The sequence below is a fragment of the Moschus berezovskii genome, chromosome 6 (assembly GCF_049115385.1).
Source record: "Moschus berezovskii isolate FMDL1 chromosome 6, NW_MosBer_1.0, whole genome shotgun sequence".
Classification (NCBI taxonomy): Eukaryota; Metazoa; Chordata; class Mammalia; order Artiodactyla; family Moschidae; genus Moschus; species Moschus berezovskii.
Genome location: NC_142465.1, coordinates 82068337 through 82093146, shown reverse-complemented (window position 1 = coordinate 82093146; position 24810 = coordinate 82068337). Strand labels below are relative to the sequence as shown.

At 39.3% G+C, this 24810-nt stretch overlaps 1 protein-coding gene across 4 annotated transcripts in view; it reads left to right on the top strand.

Moving 5' to 3' along the window:
* The window catches only part of BICD1 (BICD cargo adaptor 1), a 263123-nt gene that overhangs the window by 188102 nt on the left and 50211 nt on the right, over positions 1-24810 (top strand). For all 4 annotated transcript variants that reach the window (XM_055394848.2, XM_055394853.2, XM_055394850.2 and 1 more), the window contains exon 4: positions 15854-16279. In XM_055394848.2, the coding sequence (XP_055250823.1) occupies positions 15854-16279 (426 nt within the window). The remainder of the gene's footprint in view (positions 1-15853; positions 16280-24810) is intronic.

Here is a 24810-nt window from a genome sequence, read left to right as displayed (position 1 = left end):
TCAGTAAGAACAACATTATAAGAAAAAGAAGATGCCTAATTTCTTTGTTCTGCTGTAACCTGATAAAAAAGATTGCATGTGTACATTTGAATGATTTTGTGAGTAATGAGTCTTAGAAAACTTAATCGTTTAATTTTCCTGATCAGTTTGCTTTGTGGTTTGTTATAGCTATTAGTAATAGCATTCTTGAATCTGTACTTTTAGTAGAATTTATTTATGAGTAAAATTTATAGGTAGTTAAGCAAAGGTAAGCTGGATTTCAAGGTGTTTTCAAAGGTGATTTTTCCACCACAACCCTATTCTTGTCTAAATGTTGTCATAAACTCTCAGACCAGGTCAACAAACTGCACCAGGCACTGTGCTAGGCTGAATTCAGAATCCAAAAGGTAGGATTCTCATCCTCTGTCAATTTGGAGGTCAGTCCAGATGTATGCTTCCACTTCTCTTCCTTCCCAAGTTAGTATCTCCTTCTAGAACTGATCCACAGATTGAAAATTTTCTTTAAAAAAAAAAAAGAAAGAAAGAAATTCCAGAAAATTCCAAAAAGCAAAACTTGAAGTTGTCTCACACTGTCAGGTACATAGCATCTATATTGTATTAGGTATTTTTAAATAATCTAGAATTGATTTAAAGATGTGCCAATGTGCATAGGTCATATGCAAATACTATGACTGCTTTATCTAAGGGATTTGAGCATCCACAGAATTTGGTATCTGTGGGGGCTCCTGGAACCAATACCCCATGGATACTGAGGGACAATGGTGTGGTTTTGACAGATATAAAGATGAAGAGGGGAATGGTAAAATCCAGAAGGAAAAAAAAAATCCGTGTATTGACACAATTGAAATCTGATTTCTGATCATTGTCACTTCCCCCAGTGTTGGGGAGCAAGATGTCTATTAAGGAGTGCATGGAGTGGTTCTGGACCATTAAAAAAGTTACCAGTATATTCCATATATTTTTACCTCATTCCTTTCTGTTTAAGCACTGAATCATTGTGTGTGCTGAGGCTGGCAGTATGTGAGGTCCCAGGTCTTGATTTGGCTGAGGTCAGTAAGCACACAGTGGAGAAAATTAGAAAATTTAAAAAAAAAAAATTCTCAGAAATGTCTTAAAATAAGAAGGGTATTTTTTATTGTTTTGGTTCTTTGTTATTGATGAAGAATGTAGAGGACTTAAAGTGCAAATAAAGTGGTCATTTCTCCTGATCCCTAAAGCCCTCACAGCTCTCTGTGCGGGCAGGAGTGTGAGAGCACCCATCTGTACTGTAGGGTGCCCCATCACTGCGCGTGGCAGACTGATGTCCTCAGGAGGTTAATTTAGGCCAGTATTAGGTATTCTTGAAAGACTGCCAAGGTATCCTGTGAGAATTCATTAGCCCAGATGCCATTTCTATGGGAATTTGTACTACGAGTGAGGCTGATTACTGTTTACTGTATACTCATGCCCTCCCATGAGTAATTGAAACATGGAAATCAAATGCTTAACTCAGAAGTTGGAAAAAAAAAAACAGGAAAATATATACATCTTTTAAATTTTATTTTCTAGATGTAATATGGTAATTTTCCCAATTAAGTGTCTAATTAATTAATTTAAAAACATTTTCCATACAAAGGGTCATTCTGGCTTATTTAACAAGTGAATGCACTGTAGGGCCACATGTTTCTCCTAATTAACGAAACGCTGATTTTGGTTTTTGTCTTCCTATTGGCCTTTATTTACAAAATTTAGCATTCAAATACATAACAATGGCTGGCTTTCACTTTCAGAATTGGTCTGAATGTTGCTTTGTACTGAAGCTTCCTATGTGCAATATACTCCTCCAGCTGGGTTTAAGGTTTCCCTAAATAGCAAAGCTGCTAGGATTGTATAGTGTTTAGTTCTAAGAACTAAACAATCAGTAGATTATTTTCTAAATAATTGTTTAAATAGCACTTCTTACTCCCTATGTAGCTTCTGTATTTTATAGTCTGTTTCTAGCTCTCTTCATTACAATATAACACCTAAAACAGGGCCTGGTCCATAGTAGGTATTAAATAATTTTTCAAATAATAAGTAAACTTTTTTCTTTATCTTACAACCACAAGTCAGCTTAGAGAGGAAACTAAAATTTAAGATTGTTATTATTAACCATGTCAATTTTTATTTGTGATCCTAATTATGAAGTATAGGAACACCAAAGAGTTGACTCTGAAAACTTTAGCCACATTCCTCACATTTGGGTCCCAAATAGCTCAGTTGGTAAAGAATCCGCCTACAATGCAGGAGACCCTGGTTTGATTCCTGGATTGGGAAGATCCGCTGGAGAAGGGATAGGTTACCCACTCCAGTATTCTTGGGCTTCCCTTGTGGCTCAGCTGGTAAAGAATCCATCTGCAATGAAGGATACCTGGGTTCGATCCCTGGGTTGGGAAGATCTCCTGGAGAAGAGAAAGACTACCCACTCCAGTATTCTGGCCTGGAGAATTCCTTGGACAGTCCATGGGGTCGCAAAGAGTTGGACACGACTGAGCTACTTTCACTTCACTTTGTCTAAAATAAAACCAGACCTTGCCTTATATTAAATATGCTTTATACCTTTATACTTTTCAAACCCAAATATCTGAAAGTACAATAAGCAGAAGTCATATGAAGGTATCAATTGTCATTTCCCCAACAAACCATCAGAAAAATTCATTGATAAAAAAAAAGCTCTTAGACCTCTTGCAGTAAGATATCACCTCAATAGAGATTTAGCAGAATCTCAAAATGGGGTGTCCAGGGGAAGGATATTCATATGATTTGAGGATCTGAACTGGTGGCTCTTGCATGGTGGGAAAGTGGTTGGTACAGACAGAGTTTATGACAATAGCTTTGAGTGGGGAGGTGCAACAAAGTGAGGGTCTTGATTCGAGTCTTGAGGAAGCTGTTTTAGTTGTTATCTTCCAGGAGCATGTTTTTCACTCAAGTAGCTAGTTTTTTATGCCTTGTCCCAGTATTACTTAACATAGAGGAAGGACTAACATAGGACAGGAAATCATATTCAATTCTTAGAGATGTGATGGTAAGAGAGAGAAATAATAAATTATAGGCCCCTGATGTCTCACATACTGAACTAAGGCACTCAATGTTTATTGTCTGAGCATTGAAAACTATAGTTTTCAATTAACAATTCAATCATATTTTTATTATGAAGAATATTTCCTCTAGGGATATATTTCTATATCAAGTAATTATGTCATAAGAGACCCTGGAATCAATTCAGTTTGATTTCATTTAACCAATATTTCAGATGTAGCTTTCTATGAAGCCTTATTATTTTAATTTATTTTACTTTATCTTTAATTGGAGGATAATTGCTTTACAATGTTGTGTTGGATTCTGCCATACAACAAAGTGAAACAGCCGCAAGTATACATACATCCCCTCCATCCTGAGCCTCCCTCTTGCTCTACCCCCATCCCACTCCCTTAGGTCTTCACAGAGCAAGGCTGAGCTCCCTGTGTTATACAGCAACTTCCCACTATCTCTTTTACACATGGCAGTATATATAGTTCAGTATTATGCTCTCAATTCCTCCCACCCTCTTCTTCCCCCACTATGTCCACAAGTCCATTTTCTACATCTGTGTCTCTATTCCTGCCCTACAAATAGTTTTCATCAGTACCATTTTTCTAGATTCTGTATTGTTGTTCAGTCACTAAGTTGTGTCCAACTCTTTGAAACCCAAGGACTGCAGCACAAGAGGCTTCCTGTTCTTCACTATCTCCTGGAGTTTGCTCTAATTCATGTCCATAGAGTCAGTGATGCTATTTAACCATCTCATCCTTTGTCACCCTCTTCTTTTGCCTTCAATCTCTCCCACCATCAGGGTCTTTTCAAATGATTCTCCTCTTCCCATCAAGTGGCCAGATTATTGGAACTTCAGCTTTAGCATCATTCCTCTCTATGAATAGTTAGGGTTGATTTCCTTTACTGGTTTGAGCTCCTTGCAGTACAACAGACTGTCAAGAGTCTTCTCCAGTACCACAATTGAAAATCATGATACTTCAGCCCTCTCTTTATGGTCCAACTCTCACTTCCATACATGACTACTAGGAAAACCATAGCTTTGACTATATGGATCTGTGTCAGCAAAGTGATGTCTTCGCTTTTTAATACACCATCTGGGTTTGTTGTAGTTTTATTCCAAAGAGCAAATGTCTTTAAATTTCTTGGCTGCAGTCACCATCCTCAGTGATTTTGGAGTCTAAGAAAATAAAATCTGCCACTGCCTCCACTTTTTCCACTTCTATTTGCCATGAAATGATGGGACCAGATGCCATGATCTTAGTTTTTTGAATATTGAGATTAAGCCAGCTTTTTCACTCTACCTTTTCACCCTCATCAAGAGGCTCTGTAAGTCCTCTTCACTTTCTGCAGTTGAAGTAGTATCATCTGCATTTCTGAGGTTGTTGATACTTCTCCCGGCAGTCTTGTATCCAGCTTGTGATTCATCCAGCTGGCGTTTCACATGATATGATCTGCATAGAAGTTAAATAAGCAGGGTGACAATATACAGCATTAACATACTCCTTTCCTAATTTGGAACCAGTCCGTTGTTCCCTGTCCAGTTCTAGCTGTTGACTCTTGACCTGCATACGGGTTTCTCATGAGACAGGTAAAGTGGTCTGGTGTTCCTATCCCTTTAAGAATTTTCCAGTTTGTTGTGATCCAAACAGTCAAAGGCTTTAGCCTAGTCAATGAAGCAGAAGTAGTGTGTTTTTTTTTAATTCTCTTGCTTTTTATATCATCCAAAGGATATTGGCAATTTGATCTCTGGTTCCACTACCTTTTCTAAATCCAAATCGTACATCTGGAAGTTTTTGGTTCACATACTTTTGAAGCCTTGTTAGAAGAATTTTGAACATTAACTTGCTAGCATATGAAATAAGCACAAGTGTATGGTAGTTTGAACATTATTTGGCATTGCCTTTCTTTGAGATTAGAATGAAAACTGACCTTTTCCAATACTGTGGCCATTGCTGAGTTTTCCAAATGTGCTGGCATATTGAGTTCAGTGTTATCCTCCAGGATTTGAAATAGCTCAGCTGGAATTCCATCACCTCCACTAGCTTTATTTGTAGTAATGCTTCCTAATGCCCACTTGACTTCACATGCCAGATGTCTCCTAGGTGAGTGACCACACCATCATGGTTATCCAGTTCATTAAGACCATTTTTGTACAATTCTTCTGTGTATTTGTGCCACCTCTTCTTAATGTCGTCTGCTTTCTGTTAGATCCTTGCTGTTTCTGTCCTTTATTATGCCTATCTTAGAATGAAATGTTCCCTTGAATCTATAATTTTCTTTAAGTGATTGCTAGTCTTTCCCATTCTATTGTTTTTCTCTATTTCTTTGCATTGTTCATTTAAGGAGACTTTCTTATCTCTACTTGCTATTCTCTGGAACTCTGCATTTAGTTGGGTATACCTTTCCCTTTCTCCCTTGCTTTTCATTTCTCTTCTTTTCTCAGCTATTTGTAAGGTCTCCTCAGACAACCATCTTGTCTTGTTGCATTTCTTTTTCTTGAGGATGGTTTTGATCACTGCCTCCTGTACAGTGTCACTGACCTCTGCCATAGTTCTTCAGGCACTCTTTATCAGATCTAATTCCTTGAGTCTATTTGTCACTTCTACTGTATAATCATAAGGGATTTGATTTAGGTTATGCTTGAATGACCTAGTGGTTTTCCCTACTTTCTTCAATTTAACTCTGTACTTTGCAATGAGGAGCTCAAATGATCTGAGCCCTAGTCAACTCCAGGTCTTGTTTTTGCTGGCTATATAGAGCTTTTCCATCTTCAGTTGCAAAGTATATGATCCATCTCATTTCAATATTGACTATCTGGTGATGTCCATGTGATTAGTCATCTCTTATGTTGCTGGAATAGGGTGTCTGCTGTGACCAGTGTGTTCTCCTGGCAAAGATCTGTTAGCCTTTGCCCTGCTACATTTTTTACTCCAAGGCCAAACTTGCCTGTTAATCCAGGTATCTCTTGGCTTCCTACTTTTGCATTCCAATTCCCTGATGAAAAGGATGTTTTTGTTTTTGTTTGTGTGTGTGTTCTAGGTCTTGTAGGTCTTCATAGACTCTTTTAAATTCATTTCCTTTGGCATTAGTGGTGGGGGCATAGGCTTGGATTACTATGATGTTGAATGATTTGCCTTGGAAGCAAGTCGAGATCATTCTGTCATTGTTGAGACTGTATCCAGTTACTGCATTTCAGACTCTTTTGTTGACTGTGAGGGCTATTCCATTTATTCTAAGGGATTCTTGCCCACAGTAGTAGATATAATGGTCATCTGAATTAAATTCATCCATTCCATTCCATTGTAGTTCACTGATTCATTTGTATAATGTCAGTGTTCATTCTTGCCATCTCCTGCTTGACCACATCCAGTTTACCTTGATTCATGGACCTAACATTCCAGGCTCCTGTGCAGTGTTGTTCTTTACAGCACTGGCTTTACTTTCACCACCAGACACATCCACAACTCGGTGTTGTTTCCACTTTGGCTCAACCTCTTCATTCTTTCTGGAGCTATTTCTCTGCTCTTCCCCAGTAGCATATTGGGCACCTACAGACCTGGGGGGTTCATCTTTCAGTGTCATATCTTTTTGCCTTTTCATACTGTTCATGGGGTTCTTAGGGCAAGAATACTGAAGTAGTTTGCTGTTCCCTTCTTCAGTGGACCACATTTTGTCAGACCATGACCCATATCAGACTCTCCACCAGACCTGTCCCTTTTGGGTTGCTCTATACTACATTGCTCTATACTCATGGCTTCATTGATTAACACAAGGCTGTGATCCATGTGATCATTTTGGCTAGTTCTCTGTGATGGTGGTTTTCATTTGTAGGCCATGAGATTGTAGTTCTTGCTTCTTCTCTCTGCCCTCTGATGGATGAGGATAAGAGGCTTGTGTAAGCTTCCTGATGGGAGGGACTGGCTGTGTTCCATGGGGGAAAACTGGGTCTTCCTCTGGTGGGCCAGGCCATGCTCAATAAATCTTTAATCCAATTTTCTGTTGATGAGTGGGGCTGTGCTCCCTCCTTGTTAGTTGTTTGTCCTGAGGCAGCCCAGTCCTGGAGTCTGCAGACTCCTTGGTAGGGCTAATGATGACCTCCTCCAAGAGATGCCAGGATGTGCCTCCCTGGACTGCTGCTGCCTGTGCCCCTGGCCCCACGACAGGCCACTGTTGACCTATACCTCCACAGAAGACCCCCAAGCACTCACAGGCAGGTCTGACTCGGTCTACTGTGGGGTCACTGCTCCTTTCCCTTGGGTCTTGGTGCACACAAGGTTTTGTTTGTGCCCTCCAAGAATCTCCAAGAGTTTCCCATAGTCCTGTGGAAGTTCTGTAATCAAATCCCTCTGACCTTCAAAGTCAGATTCCCTGGGGATTACCAGTCCTTTTGCCAGATCCCCAGGTTGGGATGTCTGATGTGGAGCCTAGAACCTTTGCAACAGTACAAGAAACTTCTTTGATATAATTGTTCTCCAGTTTATGGGTTGCCCAGCCAGCAGCTCTATGTCAGGGCTGCAAGCTCTATGGTAGGGCTAAGGGCAGCCTCCTCCAAGAAGACTTAGGCCACATGCCATGCTTACTAGGACTGCTGTACCAGTGCCTCTGTTCCTGCAGCAGGCCACTGCTGACCCACACCTCCACAGGAGACCCTCAGACATTCACAAGCAGGTCTGACTCAGTCTCTTGTGGGGATCACTGTTCCTTTTCCCTGGATCCTGGTGTGCACAAGGTTTTGTATGTACCTTATAAGAGTCTCTGGCAGGTATGGGTTTTGATTTTAACATGATTGCACCCCTTCTACTATCCTTTTGTAGCTTCTCCTTTGTTCTTGGATGTAAGATATCTTTTTGGTAGATGTCAACATCCTCCTGTTGATGGTTGTTCAGTAGCTAGTTGCAATTTTGGTGTTCTCACAGGAGAAGATGAACGCACATCCCTCTACTCCACCATCTGAAGTGAAAAGCAGAAACCTCTCCCCCAGGGCATATGAGTTCAGAAGAGAGGTTTACAGGGAGAATATCCTCCTCACCATGAATCTTGGAGGGTACTCGGCAAGTACAGGGTCCTGGCACTGACTGCTCCCACCCTTGCCTTTGGACTCTGGCCCCTTTTTGTTTGTTTGTTTGTTTGGGTTGTTTGTTTTTCTGATATTGAACTTTGTGAGTTGCTTATATATTTTGGAGATTAATCCTTTGTCAGTTGTTTCATTTGCAATTATATTCTCCCATTTTGAGGGTTGTCTTTTCATCTTGTTTATAGTTTCCTTTGCTATGCAAAAGATTTTACATTTAATTAGGCCCCATTTGTTTAGTTTTTTTTTTTTCCCATTAATCTAGGAGATGAGTCAAAGAGGACCTTGCCGTGATCTATGTCAAAGAATGTTTTGCCTTTTTCTCTAAAAATTTTTAGTTTCTGGCCTTACATTTAGGTCTTTAATCCATTTTGAGTTTATTTTTGTGCATAGTGTTAGAAAGTGTTCTAATTTCATTCTTTTAAAAGAATGAAAAACTGGACATAGCTGTCCAGTTTTTCCACTGCCACTTATTGAAGAGAGGCTGTCTTTTCTCCATTGTATATTCTTGCCTCCGTTATCAACAGTAAGCTGCCCATAAGTGCGTCGGCTTATCTCTGGGCTTTCAGTCTTGTTCCATTGATCTATATTTTGTTTTTGTGTCAGTACCATACTGTCTTGATGATGGCAGCTTTATAGTACAGTCTGAAGTCAGGAAGGTAGATTCCTCCAGCTGCATATTTCTTTCTCAAGATTGCTTTGTCTATTCAGGGTCTTTTGTGTTTCCAAACAAACTGTAAAATTTTTTATTCTAGTTCTGTGAAAAATGCTATTAGTAATTTGATAGGGATTGCACTGAATCTGTAGAAGGCTTTGGGTAGTATAGGTATTTTCACAATATTGATTCTTCCAATACAAGAGCATGATCTATCTCTCTATCTGTGCCATCTTTATTTCTTTCATGGTTGTCTTATAGTTTTCTACATGTAGGTCTTTTTTCTCCTTAGGTAGATTTATTCCTAGGTATTGTATTTTCTTCTTTTGTTGAAATGGTGAATGGGGTTGTTTCTTTAATTTCTCTTTCTGATTTTTCATTGTTCAGTTCAGTTCAGTCACTCAGTCGTGTCCAACTCTTTGTGACCCCATGAATCACAGCACGCCAGGCCTCCCTGTCCATCACCAACTCCCAGAGTTCACTCAAACTCATGTCCATCGAGTCGGTGATGCCATCCAGCCATCGCATTCTCTGCCGTCCCCTTCTCCTCCTGCCCCCAATCCCTCCCAGCATCAGAGTCTTTTCCAGTGAGTCAACTCTTCACATGAGGTGGCCAAAGTATTGGAGTTTCAGCTTTAGCATCAGTCCTTCCAATGAACATCCAGGATTGATCTCCTTTAGAATGGACTGGTTGGATCTCCTTGCAGTCCAAGGGACTCTCAAGAGTCTTCTCCAACACCACAGTTCAAAAGCATCAATTCTTCGGCACTCAGCTCTTTTCACAGTCCAACTCTCACATCCATACATGACCACTGGAAAAACCATAGCCTTGACTAGACGGACCTTGGTTGGCAAAGTAATGTTAGTGCATAGTAATTCAAAGAATTTCTGTGTATTAATTTTGTATCCTGCAGCTTTACTAAATTCATTGGTTAGCTCTAAGATCATGGCATCTGGTCCCATCACTTCATGGCAAATAGATGGGGAAACAATGGAAACAGTGACAGACTTTATTTTGGGGGGCTCCAAAATCACTGCAGATGGTGACTGCAGCCATGAAATTAAAAGACGCTTGCTCCTTGGAAGAAAAGTTATGACCAACTTAGACAGTTTGTTAAAAAGCAGAGACATTACTCTGCTAGCAAAGGTCCATCTAGTCAAAGTTATGGTTTTTCCAGTAGTCATGTATGGATGTGAGAGCTGGACTATAAATTAAGCTGAGCACTGAAGAATTGATGCTTTTGAACTGTGGTGCTGGAGAGGACTCTTGAGAGTCCCTTGGAGAGCAAGGAGATCCACCCAGTCCATCCAAAAGAAAATCAATCCTGAATATTCATTGAAAAGACTGATGCTGAAGCTGAGACTCCAATACTTTGGCCACCTGATGCAAAGAACTGACTCGTTGGGTAAGACCCTGATGCTGGGAAAGATTGAAGGCTGGAGGAGAAGGGGACGACAGAGAATGAGATGGTTGAATGGAATCACTGACTAAATGGACATGAGTGAGTAAATTCCAGGAGTTGGTGATGGACAGGGAGGCCTAGTGTGCTGCAGTCCATGGAGTTGCAAAGAGTCAGACAAGACTGAGCAACTGAACTGAACTGAATGATTTTCTAGTGGTATCTTTAAGGTTTTCGTATATATGGTATCATGTTATCTACAAACAGTGAGAGTTTTACTTCTTCTTTTCCAATCTGGATTCCATTAATTTCTTTTTCTTCTCTGATTGCCATGGCTAGGACTTCCAAAATTATGTTGTATAATAGTTGCAAGAGTGGGCACCCTTGTCTTATTCCTGATCTCAGAGGAAATGCTTTCAGTTTTTCACCACTGAGAATAGTTGCTGTGGGTTTGTGGTACAGAGGCCATGTACTTTTTTGAGGACAAAAAACATTGTTACTGGCTCAAAGAGCTTAGGGTCACATAAAATTGAAGAGTAAAGCTGTCTCTTAGGTTTAGCAATACTGGTTGAAATTAAGATCTTCAGCTCAGCTCAGCTCAGTCTCTCAGTCGTGTCCGACTCTCCGCGACCCCATGAATCACAGCACGCCAGGCCTCCCTGTCCATCAGCAACTCCCGGAGTACACTCAAACTCATGTCCACAGAGTCGGTGATGCCATCCAGCCATCTCATTCTCCGTCATCCCCTTCTCCTCCCGCCCCCAACCTTTCCCAGCATCAGAGTCTTTTCCAGTGAGTCAACTCGTCGCATGAGGTGGCCAAAGTATTGCAGTTTCAGCTTTAGCATCAGTCCCTCCAATGAACATCCAGGATTGATCTCCTTTAGAATGGACTGGTTGGATCTCCTTGCAGTATAAGGGACTCTCAAGAGTCTTCTCCAACACCACAGTTCAAAAGCATCGATTCTTCGGCAGTTCCCAAATAAAACCCAAAAGGAAAACAAAAAGAAAACAAAATATCTTTAGAGTTCCTAAACTCTGAAAAGATTACAGTGTTAAATGCTGTCTCCAACCCTCAAGTAGTTAAAAATAGAATTACTAAACTATGAAGTTGTTGTAAGGAAATGCAACAAAGTATTGATTTTTATAATGGTGACTACTTTGATGCTGTCTTCAAAATGTCAATTACCCATTTTTAAGTGCCTTCCCATTCTATTCCTGGTGCTTCCATTTTGCTGTGATTCTAATCCTATGATGCAGCCTTGCTATAATGGTACAAGAATAGAGTGATTTGTTTGCCTGAGTGGGTCAACAAAGACTTCAGTTAGTATCAGAGTCTTGATTTGGGTCTTGAAGAATGAATAAGAGTTTTCCAGAAGACTGTCTTTACCTAGGTAGAGAAACATGAAACAGCTGGGTAAATAGAAGCACAAACCACCTTTGAATGAGTATGAGTGAAGCTGACCAGATAGAAAGAGATCAAGTCTTAAGGAAAGTCTACTATCAATTAAGTAAAAATTACAGGATAAAAAAATCTACAATCCAAACTAAATTAATGTCTTCCTTCCTTCCTCCTGTAGACCAGGAGTCAGCAAAATTTTTCTATAAAGGGTTAGGTAGCAAATATGTTAAGTTTTACAAGCCATATATTCTTTCTTGCAACTATCCTACTCTGCTGTTCTGGTATGAAAAGAAGCCATAGACAATATAAAAACAAAATAGTGTGACTATATTTCAATAAGACTTTGTTTACGAAAATAGACTGTGAGCTGGATTTAGTCCAAAGGACACAGTAATATTTGAAAATGCCTGGTCAAAGACATCAGTCTGTCAAGGATTACAGGATAAAATTTCTTCATTACCAACTAAATTAATATCTGCAAATGTAAGCTACCACATAATCTGAGGCCAGTCAGAAGATTGCTTGAGATACTGGGAAAGACTGGCAAGCCAGTGTCCCAATTTGTCCAGGGATAGAAAAGGTGAAGGTCAGGAGGAAGATGACTCTACAGTACGTAAGGCCTGGAAGAAACCATGATAGAAGGAAACAGACTCTGTTATACTAAGAAAATTTTATGATTTGACTCTTTTAAGTGATTCTATCATGGACCTGTGAATTTCCACAGGTCACCACCACTGTCTGAGTGAGTGGTGGTGAGTGCTGACTATCCATCAATATCCATTGTTTCCTTCTTCCAATATATTACCCAATTTTTAACTGGACACAAGGTTACTGAGAGTGAAGACTACATTCTTTGCCTTCTTTGCAACTGGTACTAGCCAATGGGATGTGAAGAGAAATGATATGGCCAACTTTGAGACAGGTCTTTAAAGAGACAGGAGGGTGTACCCTTATTTTGTCCCACTGCTTGGAACATGATCAAGAAGTCAAGCAACCTTAGATCGTGTAGGCTAGTGTAGGAGGCAGTGCAATAAGATGGGAGGAGTCTGATTCTTGGATGACCTCATTAAACAGAGATTTTATACTGACCCGTGACTGATGATGTTCACTCACTAAGTTGTGTCTGACTCTTTGCAACCCTATGGACTGTAGTGCACCAGGCTTCCCTGTCTGTCACTATCTCCCAGAGTTTCCTCAAACTCATTTTCATTGAGTTGGTGATGCCATCCGACTATCTCATCCTCTGTTGCCCCATTCTCCTCTTGGCCTTGATCTTTCCCAGCATCAGAGTCTTTTCCACTGAGTTGGCTCTTCACATCAGGTAGCCAAAGTTTTGGCGCGTCAGCATCAGTCCTTCCAATGAATATTCAAGGTTGATTTCCTTTAAGATTAACCGATTTGATCTCTTTACAGTCCAAGGGACTCTCAAAAGTCTTCTCCAGCACAGTTCGAAAACATCAGTTCTTCTGTGCTCAGCCTTCTTTATAATCCAGCTCTCACATCCGTACATAACTACTGGAGAAATCATAGCTTTGACTATACCTTTGTTGGACCTTTGTCAGCAAAATAATGTCTCTGTTTTTTAATACACTGTCCAGTTTTGTCATAACATTTCTTCCAAGGAGCAGCGTCTTTTTAATTTCATGGCTTCAGTCACTGTCCTCAGTGATTTTGGAGCCCAAGAAAATAAAATCTGTCGCTATTTCCATTTTTTTCCCTTTTATTTGCCATGAAGTAATAGAACCAGATGCAATGATCTTAGTTTTTTGAATGTTGAATCTTGACTGTTTACCTCTGTACTATTACATGCGACAGAAACAAATTTCTGTCTCAAATAACTCACTCTTATTTAGGTCTCTCTTACATCAGCCAAACCTACACCCTAATTAAATCTGTATCAAGACTCTTATCTAAAGTTTGCAAGACAAGCCACTGAATTGAGATTTGTGAAGAACGGGTAGGGGTGTGGGAAGGAATACAAATATATGAAAATGATCATTATCTATGATCTCTATCCTTTAGTGGGGTTTTTTTTGTTTATTTGTTTGTTTTAAGATTTATTTCTTTATGTTGTTTGTGCTGGGTCATCGTTGTTGTACACAGGTTTTCTCTGGTTCTGACAAAGGGGTACTATTTTTTGCTGCAGTTCACGGGCTTCTCGTTGCAGAGCACTGGCTCTAGGCATGTGGGCTTCAGTAATGGCAGCACCTGGGCTCAGTAGTTGTGACACATGAACTTAGATGCTTTGGGACCTGCAGGAATCTTTATAGACCAGGGATCAAACCTGTGACCCCTGCATTGGCAAGCAGATTCTCAACCACTAGACCACCAAGGAAGCCTTGTCTTTTAGTTTTTAAAATCCTTTACAAAACAAAAGTTTAAGGTAATATAAATATTAAAATATATTTAAAGGTAAAAACAGTTTATATTACTATCTAAAATCATAATTCACATTGTCATATTTTTTTCTACTTTATTTTTTCATTCACAATAGTTTATTCAGCAAATATTTATCAAGAGCAGAATTTTATTGAGACTAAAGCACTCTGAGGGACACCTAGATGCATAAAAAATATTTCCTCTTAGTAGTTGTGGAGATAAAAACACTTATTAAAAGATGGCCTGTGGCAAGAGCCATGGAAAAGGCCCCAAAGAAGGCAGTTGTGTTCAGAGTGGGATATCTCTTTCATTTGTGGACTTTCACAACCAAGGAGGTATTTGAACAGGCTCTTATTTGGTTGTAATTCAAAAGAATATTATATTGATAACAATATGTAGGTATTTTTTCTTTATTCCCACCATTAAAGATCAACTGTTAGCATTTTCTTAAATTTCCAATTAATCTCTTGTATTGCATGGTTGTAATAATATATTATCCTTTTTCACTGAGTTTTATTTTTTTCCTATATCAATACAAGCTAATTGTTGACATTGTTTTTGATAACTAAGATTATATCTTGTTCTTAAGAAATTATTTAAGGAATTATGGCTATGCTTTTTTTTAAAAAAAGTCATCTTTTAGAGATAGATCCTAAAGTATGTGATATCTTGGAGTTAATAAATCCAACTAGGAGAGTGAATGGAAATATAGATGAATAGATGAAAGGAGTAGCCAGGAGTTGATGACTGTTGAAACTGAGTGGTGGGTTTCCTGGGAGTTATTGAACTCTTCTCACTACTTGAGTATTTTTACATTACCTACAATTAAAAAATGTTTCTTAAAGTCTCATCATGTGATTATAAAAGTGTGTGGTAGATTTAGATTGTTCTCAATTCTTTACTCTCTCCCACTGCCATAATCTGGCATTGCCTTAAAAGTAGCAGAGTAAATTCGTCAGCTCCACTGACATTGGAATATTAGCAGACATAATGGAGCACAGATTTCAGACATCCAGCCTTGGTTTGATTAATCCCTTATTTTCCTGTATCGCAATGAGAAAAACACACCCCAGGAAGAGTGACCCTTCAAGTTTGGTCCTAAAACAAGACATGTACAGCAGACTTGAACACAATCTGAAGCCTGACGCCAAGTCTGTCCAGCTGGCATCCTGAAGCAGAACTGCCAGGACTGGTACACAATCACCTGGTTATGATGGGATCTTTCTTTCAGCTTTGCTTGTGTGAGAGATCTGCCAGTCTCCATTTGGTTTTCTGTGAGAATTGTTCCACATGCAGATGTATTTTTGATGTGTTTTGGGGAGGAGGTGAGATCCATGTCCTCCTGCTTTATTATCTTGATCCACTTCCACTTATGTCTTAGAGTAATTGGCACTGTTATTCCAGATTCTTTCCTTAAGCATGTGAAGTATTTCTTTGCTTTCTCATCTTACTCTCATACATATTTTATTGAGATTATATTCATACTGTGATCTTTTAACTTAGCCCTGAGAATAAAAATGTCCTCATTATTAATAATTTAAAACAAAATAATAGTGATGATAAAAGTCTTTTCTTGGATTGTGAGTATTCTGATATACTATTACAAAACATGTTACTGATTTATTAGGCAAATAGTGTCCCCTTTTGATCATTGGAACCTATAAAAGAAATCTAAGAGAGGTACCTTTTTCATTTCTGCTAGGAACTGAATTTATATATATGGGTGTCTGAAGAAACCATACTGTATTACCTTAAATGTGTATATATCATGTGCTTTTTAGATTTATTTTGTAGACTTTTAAGTTTTTAAATGTTAGGTCCACTAGAGTGTTTAATGGCAGTTTTGTAAGACCCAAATTTTAGTTTTATGAATCTTCTTTATCCTATCTAATTCAGGTTGAATATGAAGGCTTAAAGCATGAGATTAAGCGATTTGAGGAGGAGACGGTGCTGCTAAACAGCCAACTGGAAGATGCCATCCGATTGAAAGAGATCGCTGAGCACCAACTGGAAGAAGCCCTTGAGACCTTAAAAAATGAAAGGGAGCAAAAGAACAGCCTGCGGAAGGAGCTCTCCCAATACATCACCCTCAATGATAACCATATCAGCATCTCAGTTGATGGGCTCAAGTTTGCTGATGATGGGAGTGAACCCAACAATGATGACAAAATGAACGGACATATCCACGGGCCCCTTGTGAAACTGAATGGAGACTATCGGACTCCCACTTTAAGGAAAGGAGAGTCTCTCCACCCTGTTTCTGACTTGTTCAGTGAGCTAAACATTTCAGAAATACAGAAATTGAAGCAGCAACTTATGCAGGTAAGAACTTTGTTTAGGGCTTGTTTGGTGACTTTTCTGTAAGTTATGTGTAGCATGGTGTGGGATTTCTTATTGTCATATTTTACTTCCAGATTATTTTTTAAAGTATTCTTTAACTAGTCACTTTGAAAGTACAATATTTTAGAAAGATAAAAAAATGGTATTAAGAGAATCTCTTATTTACATTGTTTTATGAAATTTATCTCTTAGATAAATTAGATGGCAATTGAGTGTAAAGGGAGAAAGATGGCATCGTGATGCATTTCTCACAAAAAAAATTCAAAAGCTTTATACAGGAAAAATGATCAAAAATGAAGTTTCCCATCACAAGCAAATCTATGTATATATACAAGATTAATGGTTATACTTCACAACAATATTTTAAGCTCTAAAAGACAAGAAGGATTTTCTATATACAAACTAACTAGGATATTGTATGATTAAAAATACAGAAGAGGTATAAATCTGAAAGCAAGGCATTCTTACTCGTACATGAGCTAAGCCTTAAATTTTTAGCATCTTCAAATCTAACATCTTGGGGGAGAGTCCCAGTCTTTAAGCTTATGTCACTGTGAAATGGCTTTCTGTTAATAGTGTAGAGTCTTGCCTCCCGACCATACCTTAATCCTGTGATAATGGAAATGCTGTCTGAGGAACAGCATCACCACAGCCACCATCACGTGGGGGCTTCTGAGGAGATAACTGTTGGGCTCTTCAGTCGCTCAGTTGTGTCCGACTCTTTGAGACCCATGGACTGCAGCATGCCAGGCCTCCCTGTCCGTCACCAACTTCTGGAGTTTACTCAAACTCATGTCCATTGAGTCGGTGATGCCATCGCACCATCTCTTCCTCTGTCATCCCCTTTTCCTCCCACCTTCAATCTTTCCCAGCATCAGGGTCTTTTCAAATGAGTCAGCTTTTCGCATCAGGTGGCCAAAGTATTGGAGTGTCAGCTTCAGCATCAGTCTTTCCAGTGAATATTCAGGATTGATTTCCTTTCAGATTGACTGGTTGGATCCCCTTGCAGTCCAAGGGACTCTCAAGAGTCTTCTCCAACACCATAGTTCAAAAGCATCAATTCTTCAGCGCTCAGCATTCTTTATAGTCCAACTCTCACATCCATACGTGACTACTGGAAAAACCATAGCCTTGACTAGACAGACCTTTGTTGGCAAAGTAATGTCTCTGCTTTTTAATATGCTGTTTAAGTTGGTCATAACTTTCCTTCCCAGGAGTAAGTGTCTTTTCATTTCATGGCTGCAGTCACCATCTGCAGTGATTTTGGAGCCCAAAAAAATAAAGTCTGACACTGTTTCCCCATCTATTTGCCATGAAGTGATGGGACCAGACGCCATGATCTTAGTTTTCTGAATGTTGAGCTTTAAACCAACTTTTTCACTCTCCTCTTTCACTTTCATCAAGAGGCTCTTTAGTTCTTCTTCACTTTCTGCCATAAGGGTGGTGTCATCTGCATATCTGAGGTTTAGATATTTCTCCCGGCAATTTTGATTCCAGTTTGTGCTTCATCCAGCCTGGCGTTTATCATGATGTACTCTGCATATGAGTTAAATAAGCAGGGTGACGATATACAGCCTTGATGTACTCCTTTTCCTGTTTGGAACTAGACTGTTGTTTCATGTCCAGTTCTAGCTGTTGCTTCCTGACCTGCATATATATTTCTCAAGAGGCAAGTCAGGTGGTCTGGTATTCCCATCTCTTGCTGGAGAAGACTCTTGAGAGTCCCTTGGACTGCAAGGGGATCCAACCAGTCCATTCTAGAGGAGATCAATCCTGGGTGTTCATTGGAAGGACTGATGCTAAAACTGAAACTCCAATACTTTGGCCCCCTGATGCGACGAGTTGACTCACTGGAGAGGGATTGGGGGCGGGAGGGATTGGGGACAGGAGGAGAAGGGATGCTGGGAGGGATTGGGGGCGGGAGGGATTGGGGGCGGGAGGAGAAGGGGATGACAGAGAATAAGATGGCTGGATGGCATCACCAGCTCGATGGACATGAGTTTGAGTGAACTCCGGGAGTTGGTGATGGACAGGGAGGCCTGGCGTGCTGTGATTCATGGGTTCGCGGAGAGTCGGACACAACTGAGTGACTGAACTGAACTGAACTGATTGTGATCCACACAGTCAAAGGCTTTGGCATAGTCAATAAAGCAGAAATAGATGTTTTTCTGGAACGCTCTTGCTTTTTTGGTGATCAGGTAATTAGTTTAAGATTTATTCTTCAGTCTGTTATCCTGCCAAGGTTCTTTGCATAAAGCTGATATTTAGAGGCCTTAAGACTCTGGCAGTCACTTATTTTTATAACAAACAGGGCTTATAATTTTCTGCATCTACAGAAATGATGATTGAAAATGTAGTTAGCAGGAATAAATGAGACTAGAGAATCAATGAAATTAATATAATAGACTCATTTTTAATAATATATCAAGAGTTAACATATCTTTTTACTTTTAACTTCACCTGCCCAGTGCTTTTAGCTGCTGAAAGATAATTAGTGAGAATTTGTTTTCTCAGTGTTCAATTTCAATCAAGGTAAGAAAATATGGGGTCGCAAAGAGTCAGACATGACTGAGCGACTGAACTAAACTGAACTGAACTGAAGAAAATATGGACACTGGAAGAAAATTAATTTCGTATAGATTTAATTGGCTGCAAAGTCCAGTTCTGTGTAGTTAATACTTTTCTATTAGTTTACACTAATATATGCAAGTGAATAGAAAACTTATTTCCTTGTAAAAAAAAGTTTATGTGACATGTATTTATAAGAATGTGTGCCCTCAAACTGAATAGAATTAATGTAAAATTTTTCTGAAACTATCATGTTTTTAGGATGAAAAGTTACTCAGTGGAAGCTTTTGCTTCTTTTTATTTTGGTGATAGTGTGTAAAATATATGAGGAAGTAGGGGTTTTACGTGTAAAAGAGCTTGACAGTTTTCAACCAGATCATCTATTTGGTTGAAAGCTCAGAGCTGTTCTCAGTTTTGTATAATACTAAATATCATCTGAGCTGGGGAATACAAAATCCAAAAGAGAAGAGTAGTTTAATAAAAAGAATGATGGAGAACAAGTTCTCAGTAAGAGAGTGGTTCTCAGTGGGAAGCACCTTGCAGCATTTGTGATGGGGTAGTTGCTCATTGTCTGAGCCTGGCTGTTGATTTACAGGAGGTTTAGCATCTCTGCTCCCAAGCCATTAAATGCTAGTTACCTCTCCTCGTAGATGTACTGACCAAAAAGTCCCACACTTTTCAGATGTCCCAAGGGTCAGCCTCTAGTTGAGAGTCATTCTTAGAAGGACAGCATTTTCTCCCATAATATTGGGACACATTTTACTTTGCTCAAAGTGTCATGAACTTATGAATTAATGTACATAGAGTGCTTAGAACAAGGCCAAACATATGATAAATGCTCAATAATTATGAACTATTATCACTATTTCAACTCCACAGTGTCTTTAATTTGTTAAGCACTTCATTTATTTAACTATTAATATTATTAACCGTTACTATTGGGTTTTTAGCTCAAGGATTGTAATCTCACATGGGAGTAATGTCACTGGTAGGAATACAGAAAGGTGACAGTTAAAACTCAAAGTATGAGACAGTCTGAAAAGCGATATTCATTCAGCAAAAAGAGTGAGAACTATTCTTTAATATATGAGAAAACTTTGTATCTTTGAATCTTTCATGAGCGTTTAATTGATGTGACAATTTGTTAAGCTGTAGAGGAACATGCACAGGGCCTTTTATTCCCAAAGTATGCTTCTAATTTAGTTACAAAAACCAGGCTTAACACAGGAATGAATTTGAAGCTTCCAGTCTCACACTAGGAACACTAACTTCTAATTCTGTTGTAAGTAAAGTGAACACCTGTTTTTCTTGTAATCAGCATTTTTTGTAAGTTCGTATCTCATTCGAACTGTTGAACACAAGTATAGCAGAACATATCTTCTTGTGCATAATTTCTTTACAGTCTGAGCTTTTCCTTAGCTGTGTGTTTGTGTTTAATTCCTGTAAATTATATAAACATTACAGTAGAAATTGCCTAGAAGTTGTTGCAGTTGGCACTGATGTGAATGAGCCTTGAAAATAAAATGGCATTTCTAATAAACAACACTTAGGCACTGTTGACTTTAAAAATATTCATAACATACAAGTTGAGAAGTGAAGGGAAGTAAAATTCGCTCAGTTGTGTCTGACTCTTTGCGACCCTAGAGACTATACAGTCCTTGGAATTCTCTAGGCCAGAATAGTAGAGTGGGTAGCCTTTCCCTTCTCCAGGGGATCTTCCCAATCCAGGAATCAAACCCAGGTCTCCCTCATTACAGACAGATTCTTTACCAACTGAGCCTCTCAAAAGCTGAGAGTTATGTTTTATACAGCGGCAATTTTTAGGACTTCAAGACTGGGAGGCATCATTAAAGGTAACCCTGAAAGAAATGCTCCGAGGAGGCAAGGGAAGGAGCCAGGTTATACAGAAGTTTTGCAACAAAGGGCAGATGGTCTGAACATCAAAAGATTATTGTTGATTAAAGGAGAGTTGGACTGTGAAGAAAGCTGATCGCCGAAGAATTGATGCTTTTGAACTGTGGTGTTGGAGAAGACTCTTGAGAGTCCCTTGGACTGCAAGGAGATCCACCCAGTCCATTCTAAAGGAGATCAATCCTGGGTGTTCATTGGAGGGACTGATGCTAAAACTGAAACCCCAGTACTTTGGCCACCTCATGCGAAGAGTTGACTCACTGGAAAAGACTCTGATGCTGGGAAAGATTGGGGGTGGCAGGAGATGGGGACGACAGAGAGTGAGATGGCTGGATGGCATCACCGACTCGATGGACATGAGTTTGAGTGGACTCCGGGAGTTGGTGATGGACAGGGAGGCCTGGCGTGCTGTGATTCATGGGGTCGCGGAGAGTTGGACACGACTGAGTGACTTGACTGAACTGAACTGAAAGGAAAACCAGATATCTCAAGGAATTTAGTGCTTTTCCATGTAAGGGAAGATGCAAGAGTCTGGGCTCACTGAAATCATTTCTTTGGTTTACACCTCAGCTGTCTGGGGCCAGTATCCTCTGTTTTCACATCCTGACTTTTCTCAGGGTTCACTGTTGGAAGTGGCTGCAGTCTGATGGCTGCTAGATAGCAGGTATTCTTTCCTTCCTGAGTTCCCTCAGGGCTCACCAGTTCATCTGCAGTAATGGGTACAATTGCTTATGGCTGTGACATCTTTTGTTTCCTGATATGGCAGGAAATATTCCATTTCTCAGCCCCTTGTAACACATACTGTGTCAGTATCATTGTTTTGGACCTTCAGAGGAAGCAATAAAATGCACTTTCACTATGGCCATCTGAAACATTTGGGGCCAGATGTGTTTTGAAATTAAATATTCTGACTATAGAAAGTGTAGGGATGGAAAAAATTTCCCCTCTTCCCTTCTAGGTTCTTTGGCTGGTCCAATAATTAAAATGAAGACAGATTCACAAGTGAAAAACAGATTTAATTTCATTTGTAGAAGGGCAGAGACAGGGATATAACACCCTCTACCAGGGAATATGCAGCTTTTAAGATTTTCTTTCTTAGGATTAAAGAAACCCTTTGAAAACAGCAGGTCTGAGTCAAAGCCTATCATCTTTTTCTTAACTTATAAGATTCCATCTGTGCATATAAAGTGTTTTCCCATCTAAGAGTATTTACTTCTTTCTGAAAAGAAAAGAAAAAAACCTAAGTTTCAGCCGTGGTATAAGGACTGTTGGGTGAATTGCTTCACTTCTCCGAGGTGCATTTACAAAGGGGAAAGTAATAAATTATCCCCTATCACTAGTCTCTATGAGACCTTGCTTGGAAATGGTGGGGGGCAGGGGTGGGGGGAGGTCCCCTTTATATTTATAATTACCATTTCCCAGCAGATGGAGATGGCAGTATTATGTCTTGAGGAAATGGACCTTTCTTTTTTTTTCCAAGGTATCATACTGCCATCTGCTGGGAAATGGCAATAATAAATACAAAAACCTATACTGACTACAATTTACATAGTGACTCCTAGAGTTGGATCACCGTCAAAACTCAATTATTTCAAATAGAATATAATAATAATTCCCAGTGACAAGTAGCATAATTCATTTTATTAGAATAAAAATAAGTAGATCATGCCCGGGAACAGTAAATAATATAATCTATTAAAGGAATCTCTATGCTTGTGCTAAAAGTTCGACTTTTGATAAATAACCTCTGTTCACTGTGAACTTATGTTCATGCAGCCTGGCGTGCTGCAGTCCATGGGGTCGCAAAGAGTAGGACACGAGTGAGCAACTGAACTGAACTGAACTCAACTTCATATCACACAGAGTCAGACTAAACAGGAGAAACTCTCTGGATTGTTTTCTTCAATATCATTCTAGCTATGTAATTTCTCGTGTGATATGAGAAAACAGTAATATTTCTGTAAAAATGAAATTAATAAGTTTTGTTGTTTCCTTATGGATGTGGAAGAAATGATTCATATTGTGTTCAGATACAGTTTGTTAAAGGCAATTTTAATTTTTCCTATAGTGATAGGAATTTTATGTATATCTCCAAAGAGTTCAAAGCAATTTATGTATGTTTGCTTTATTGGTGGGTGTTTATAACAACTAAGAGGTATATGGTATTATCCCCATTTTACAGACAGGGAAACTGAGGCACAAATATGTCATTTGCTCAAAGTCAAAAGCCTTTGAAGTGGAGTTGCTACACAGAAAGAGAGTCAAACCAATCAAATATCTGTGTTTAACAAAGACTCACAGAATATTTATGAGATGAAATTAATTAAGACAAGATTGGTCAGTTCCTGGTTTTTATTTTTATTTATTATTTATTTTTAAAATTTATTTATTTTAATTGGAGGCTAATTACTTTACATTATTGTATTGGTTTTGCCATACATTGACATGAATCTGCCCTGGGTGTACATGTGTTCCCCATCCTGAACCCCCCTCCCACCTCCCTCCCCATCCCATCCCTCTACAAATACAGTTTTGTGTGCTGTTATTCATGGGGTTGCAAAGAGTCGGACACGACTGAGCTACTGAACTGAGCACAAAGTTGACAGCTTAAGTTGTCAAACTATTATAAACTTTACAGTTAAAGATTTCCTTTAATAAGCTTTAGGCAAACATATTTATCAGAAGTTTTACTTTTTTAAAAACCATCCATCAGTAAACATAATAAAAGCATCCATGATCGAACAACAAGGGATGAGTCTATACAGTTTTTTTTAAGAACTGCTTTAAGGTGATTATTCACACAATCCACCCATTTAAAGAGTATAATTCAGTGTTTTTTAGTCAATCACACAGTTGTGTAGTCATCACCACAGTCAATTCATTACACTAAAAAGAACCCCAGTTGGTCATGTTTTCTAGCCCTTTTTTATATGTTGCTGGATTCAGTTTACATTTTGTTCAAGATTTTTGTGTCTGTATTTGTAAGAGACACTGGCCTGGGGTTTTCTTTTCTTTGTCTGGTTTTGGTATCAGAATAATATTGGCTCTTAGAATGACTTGAAAAAGTCCGCCCCCCACCGCCCTTTTTTTTTGTTTTGAGTCTTTGTCCAGCTTACTAACTTGCGTATACTTGTGTGTGAGTGTGTGTGTGAGAGAGAGATAGAAAGAGGAAGAGATTCCGTCTCACCACACTGTCCAAAATATATTGCCTTCTTTCCCAACTACTAGATTTCCTCTCCTCATGTTTCTTGGTTTTAGGCTGATCTTTTTTCATAGCTCTTGTGCTCTTGTTTCTCAGGGCATAGATTTGTCAGGGTTGCTTCACTTCAAGCAGAGAAGAATAAATTATTTATTTCTGAGTTCTGTTTTACATACTCATACTATTGATATGCTAAGTTGCTTCAGTCATGTCCAACTCTTTGTGACCCTATGGACCATAGCCCGCCAGGCTCCTCAGGAATGAGATTCTCCAGGCAAGAATACTGGAATGGGTTGCTATGACCTCCTCCAGGGGATTGTCCCAATCCAGGGATCGAACCCAAGTCTCTTATGTCTTCTGCATTGACAGGCAGGTTCTTTACCATGGGTACCACCTGGGAAGCCCTTACTATGTATCCCATTACAATATCACATCAGTCATTCAGGTGTCAAATTGAGAGTCAGATGACCAGGATAAAGACTTTATGGAAATTAATAACTCATAGAACAGCTTTTATTTCTTTTCCTGTGGAAGTCCTAATATTAATGAGCAAATTCCACTATCTTTTCTTTTGTTCCTTCACAAAAGAATTTATCAGTACTCGAGACATGTTTATGTAAAATTTCCCTGGTGGCTCAGAGGTTAAAGCGTCTGCCTGCAATGTGGGAGACCTGGGTTCGATCCCTGGGTCGGGAAGATCCCCTGGAGAAGGAAATGGCAACCCACTCCAGTATTCTTGCCTGGAGAATCCCATGGATGAAGGAGCCTGGTGGGCTACAGTCCACGGGGTCGCAAAGAGTCAGACACGACTGAGTGACTTCACTCACTCACTCAA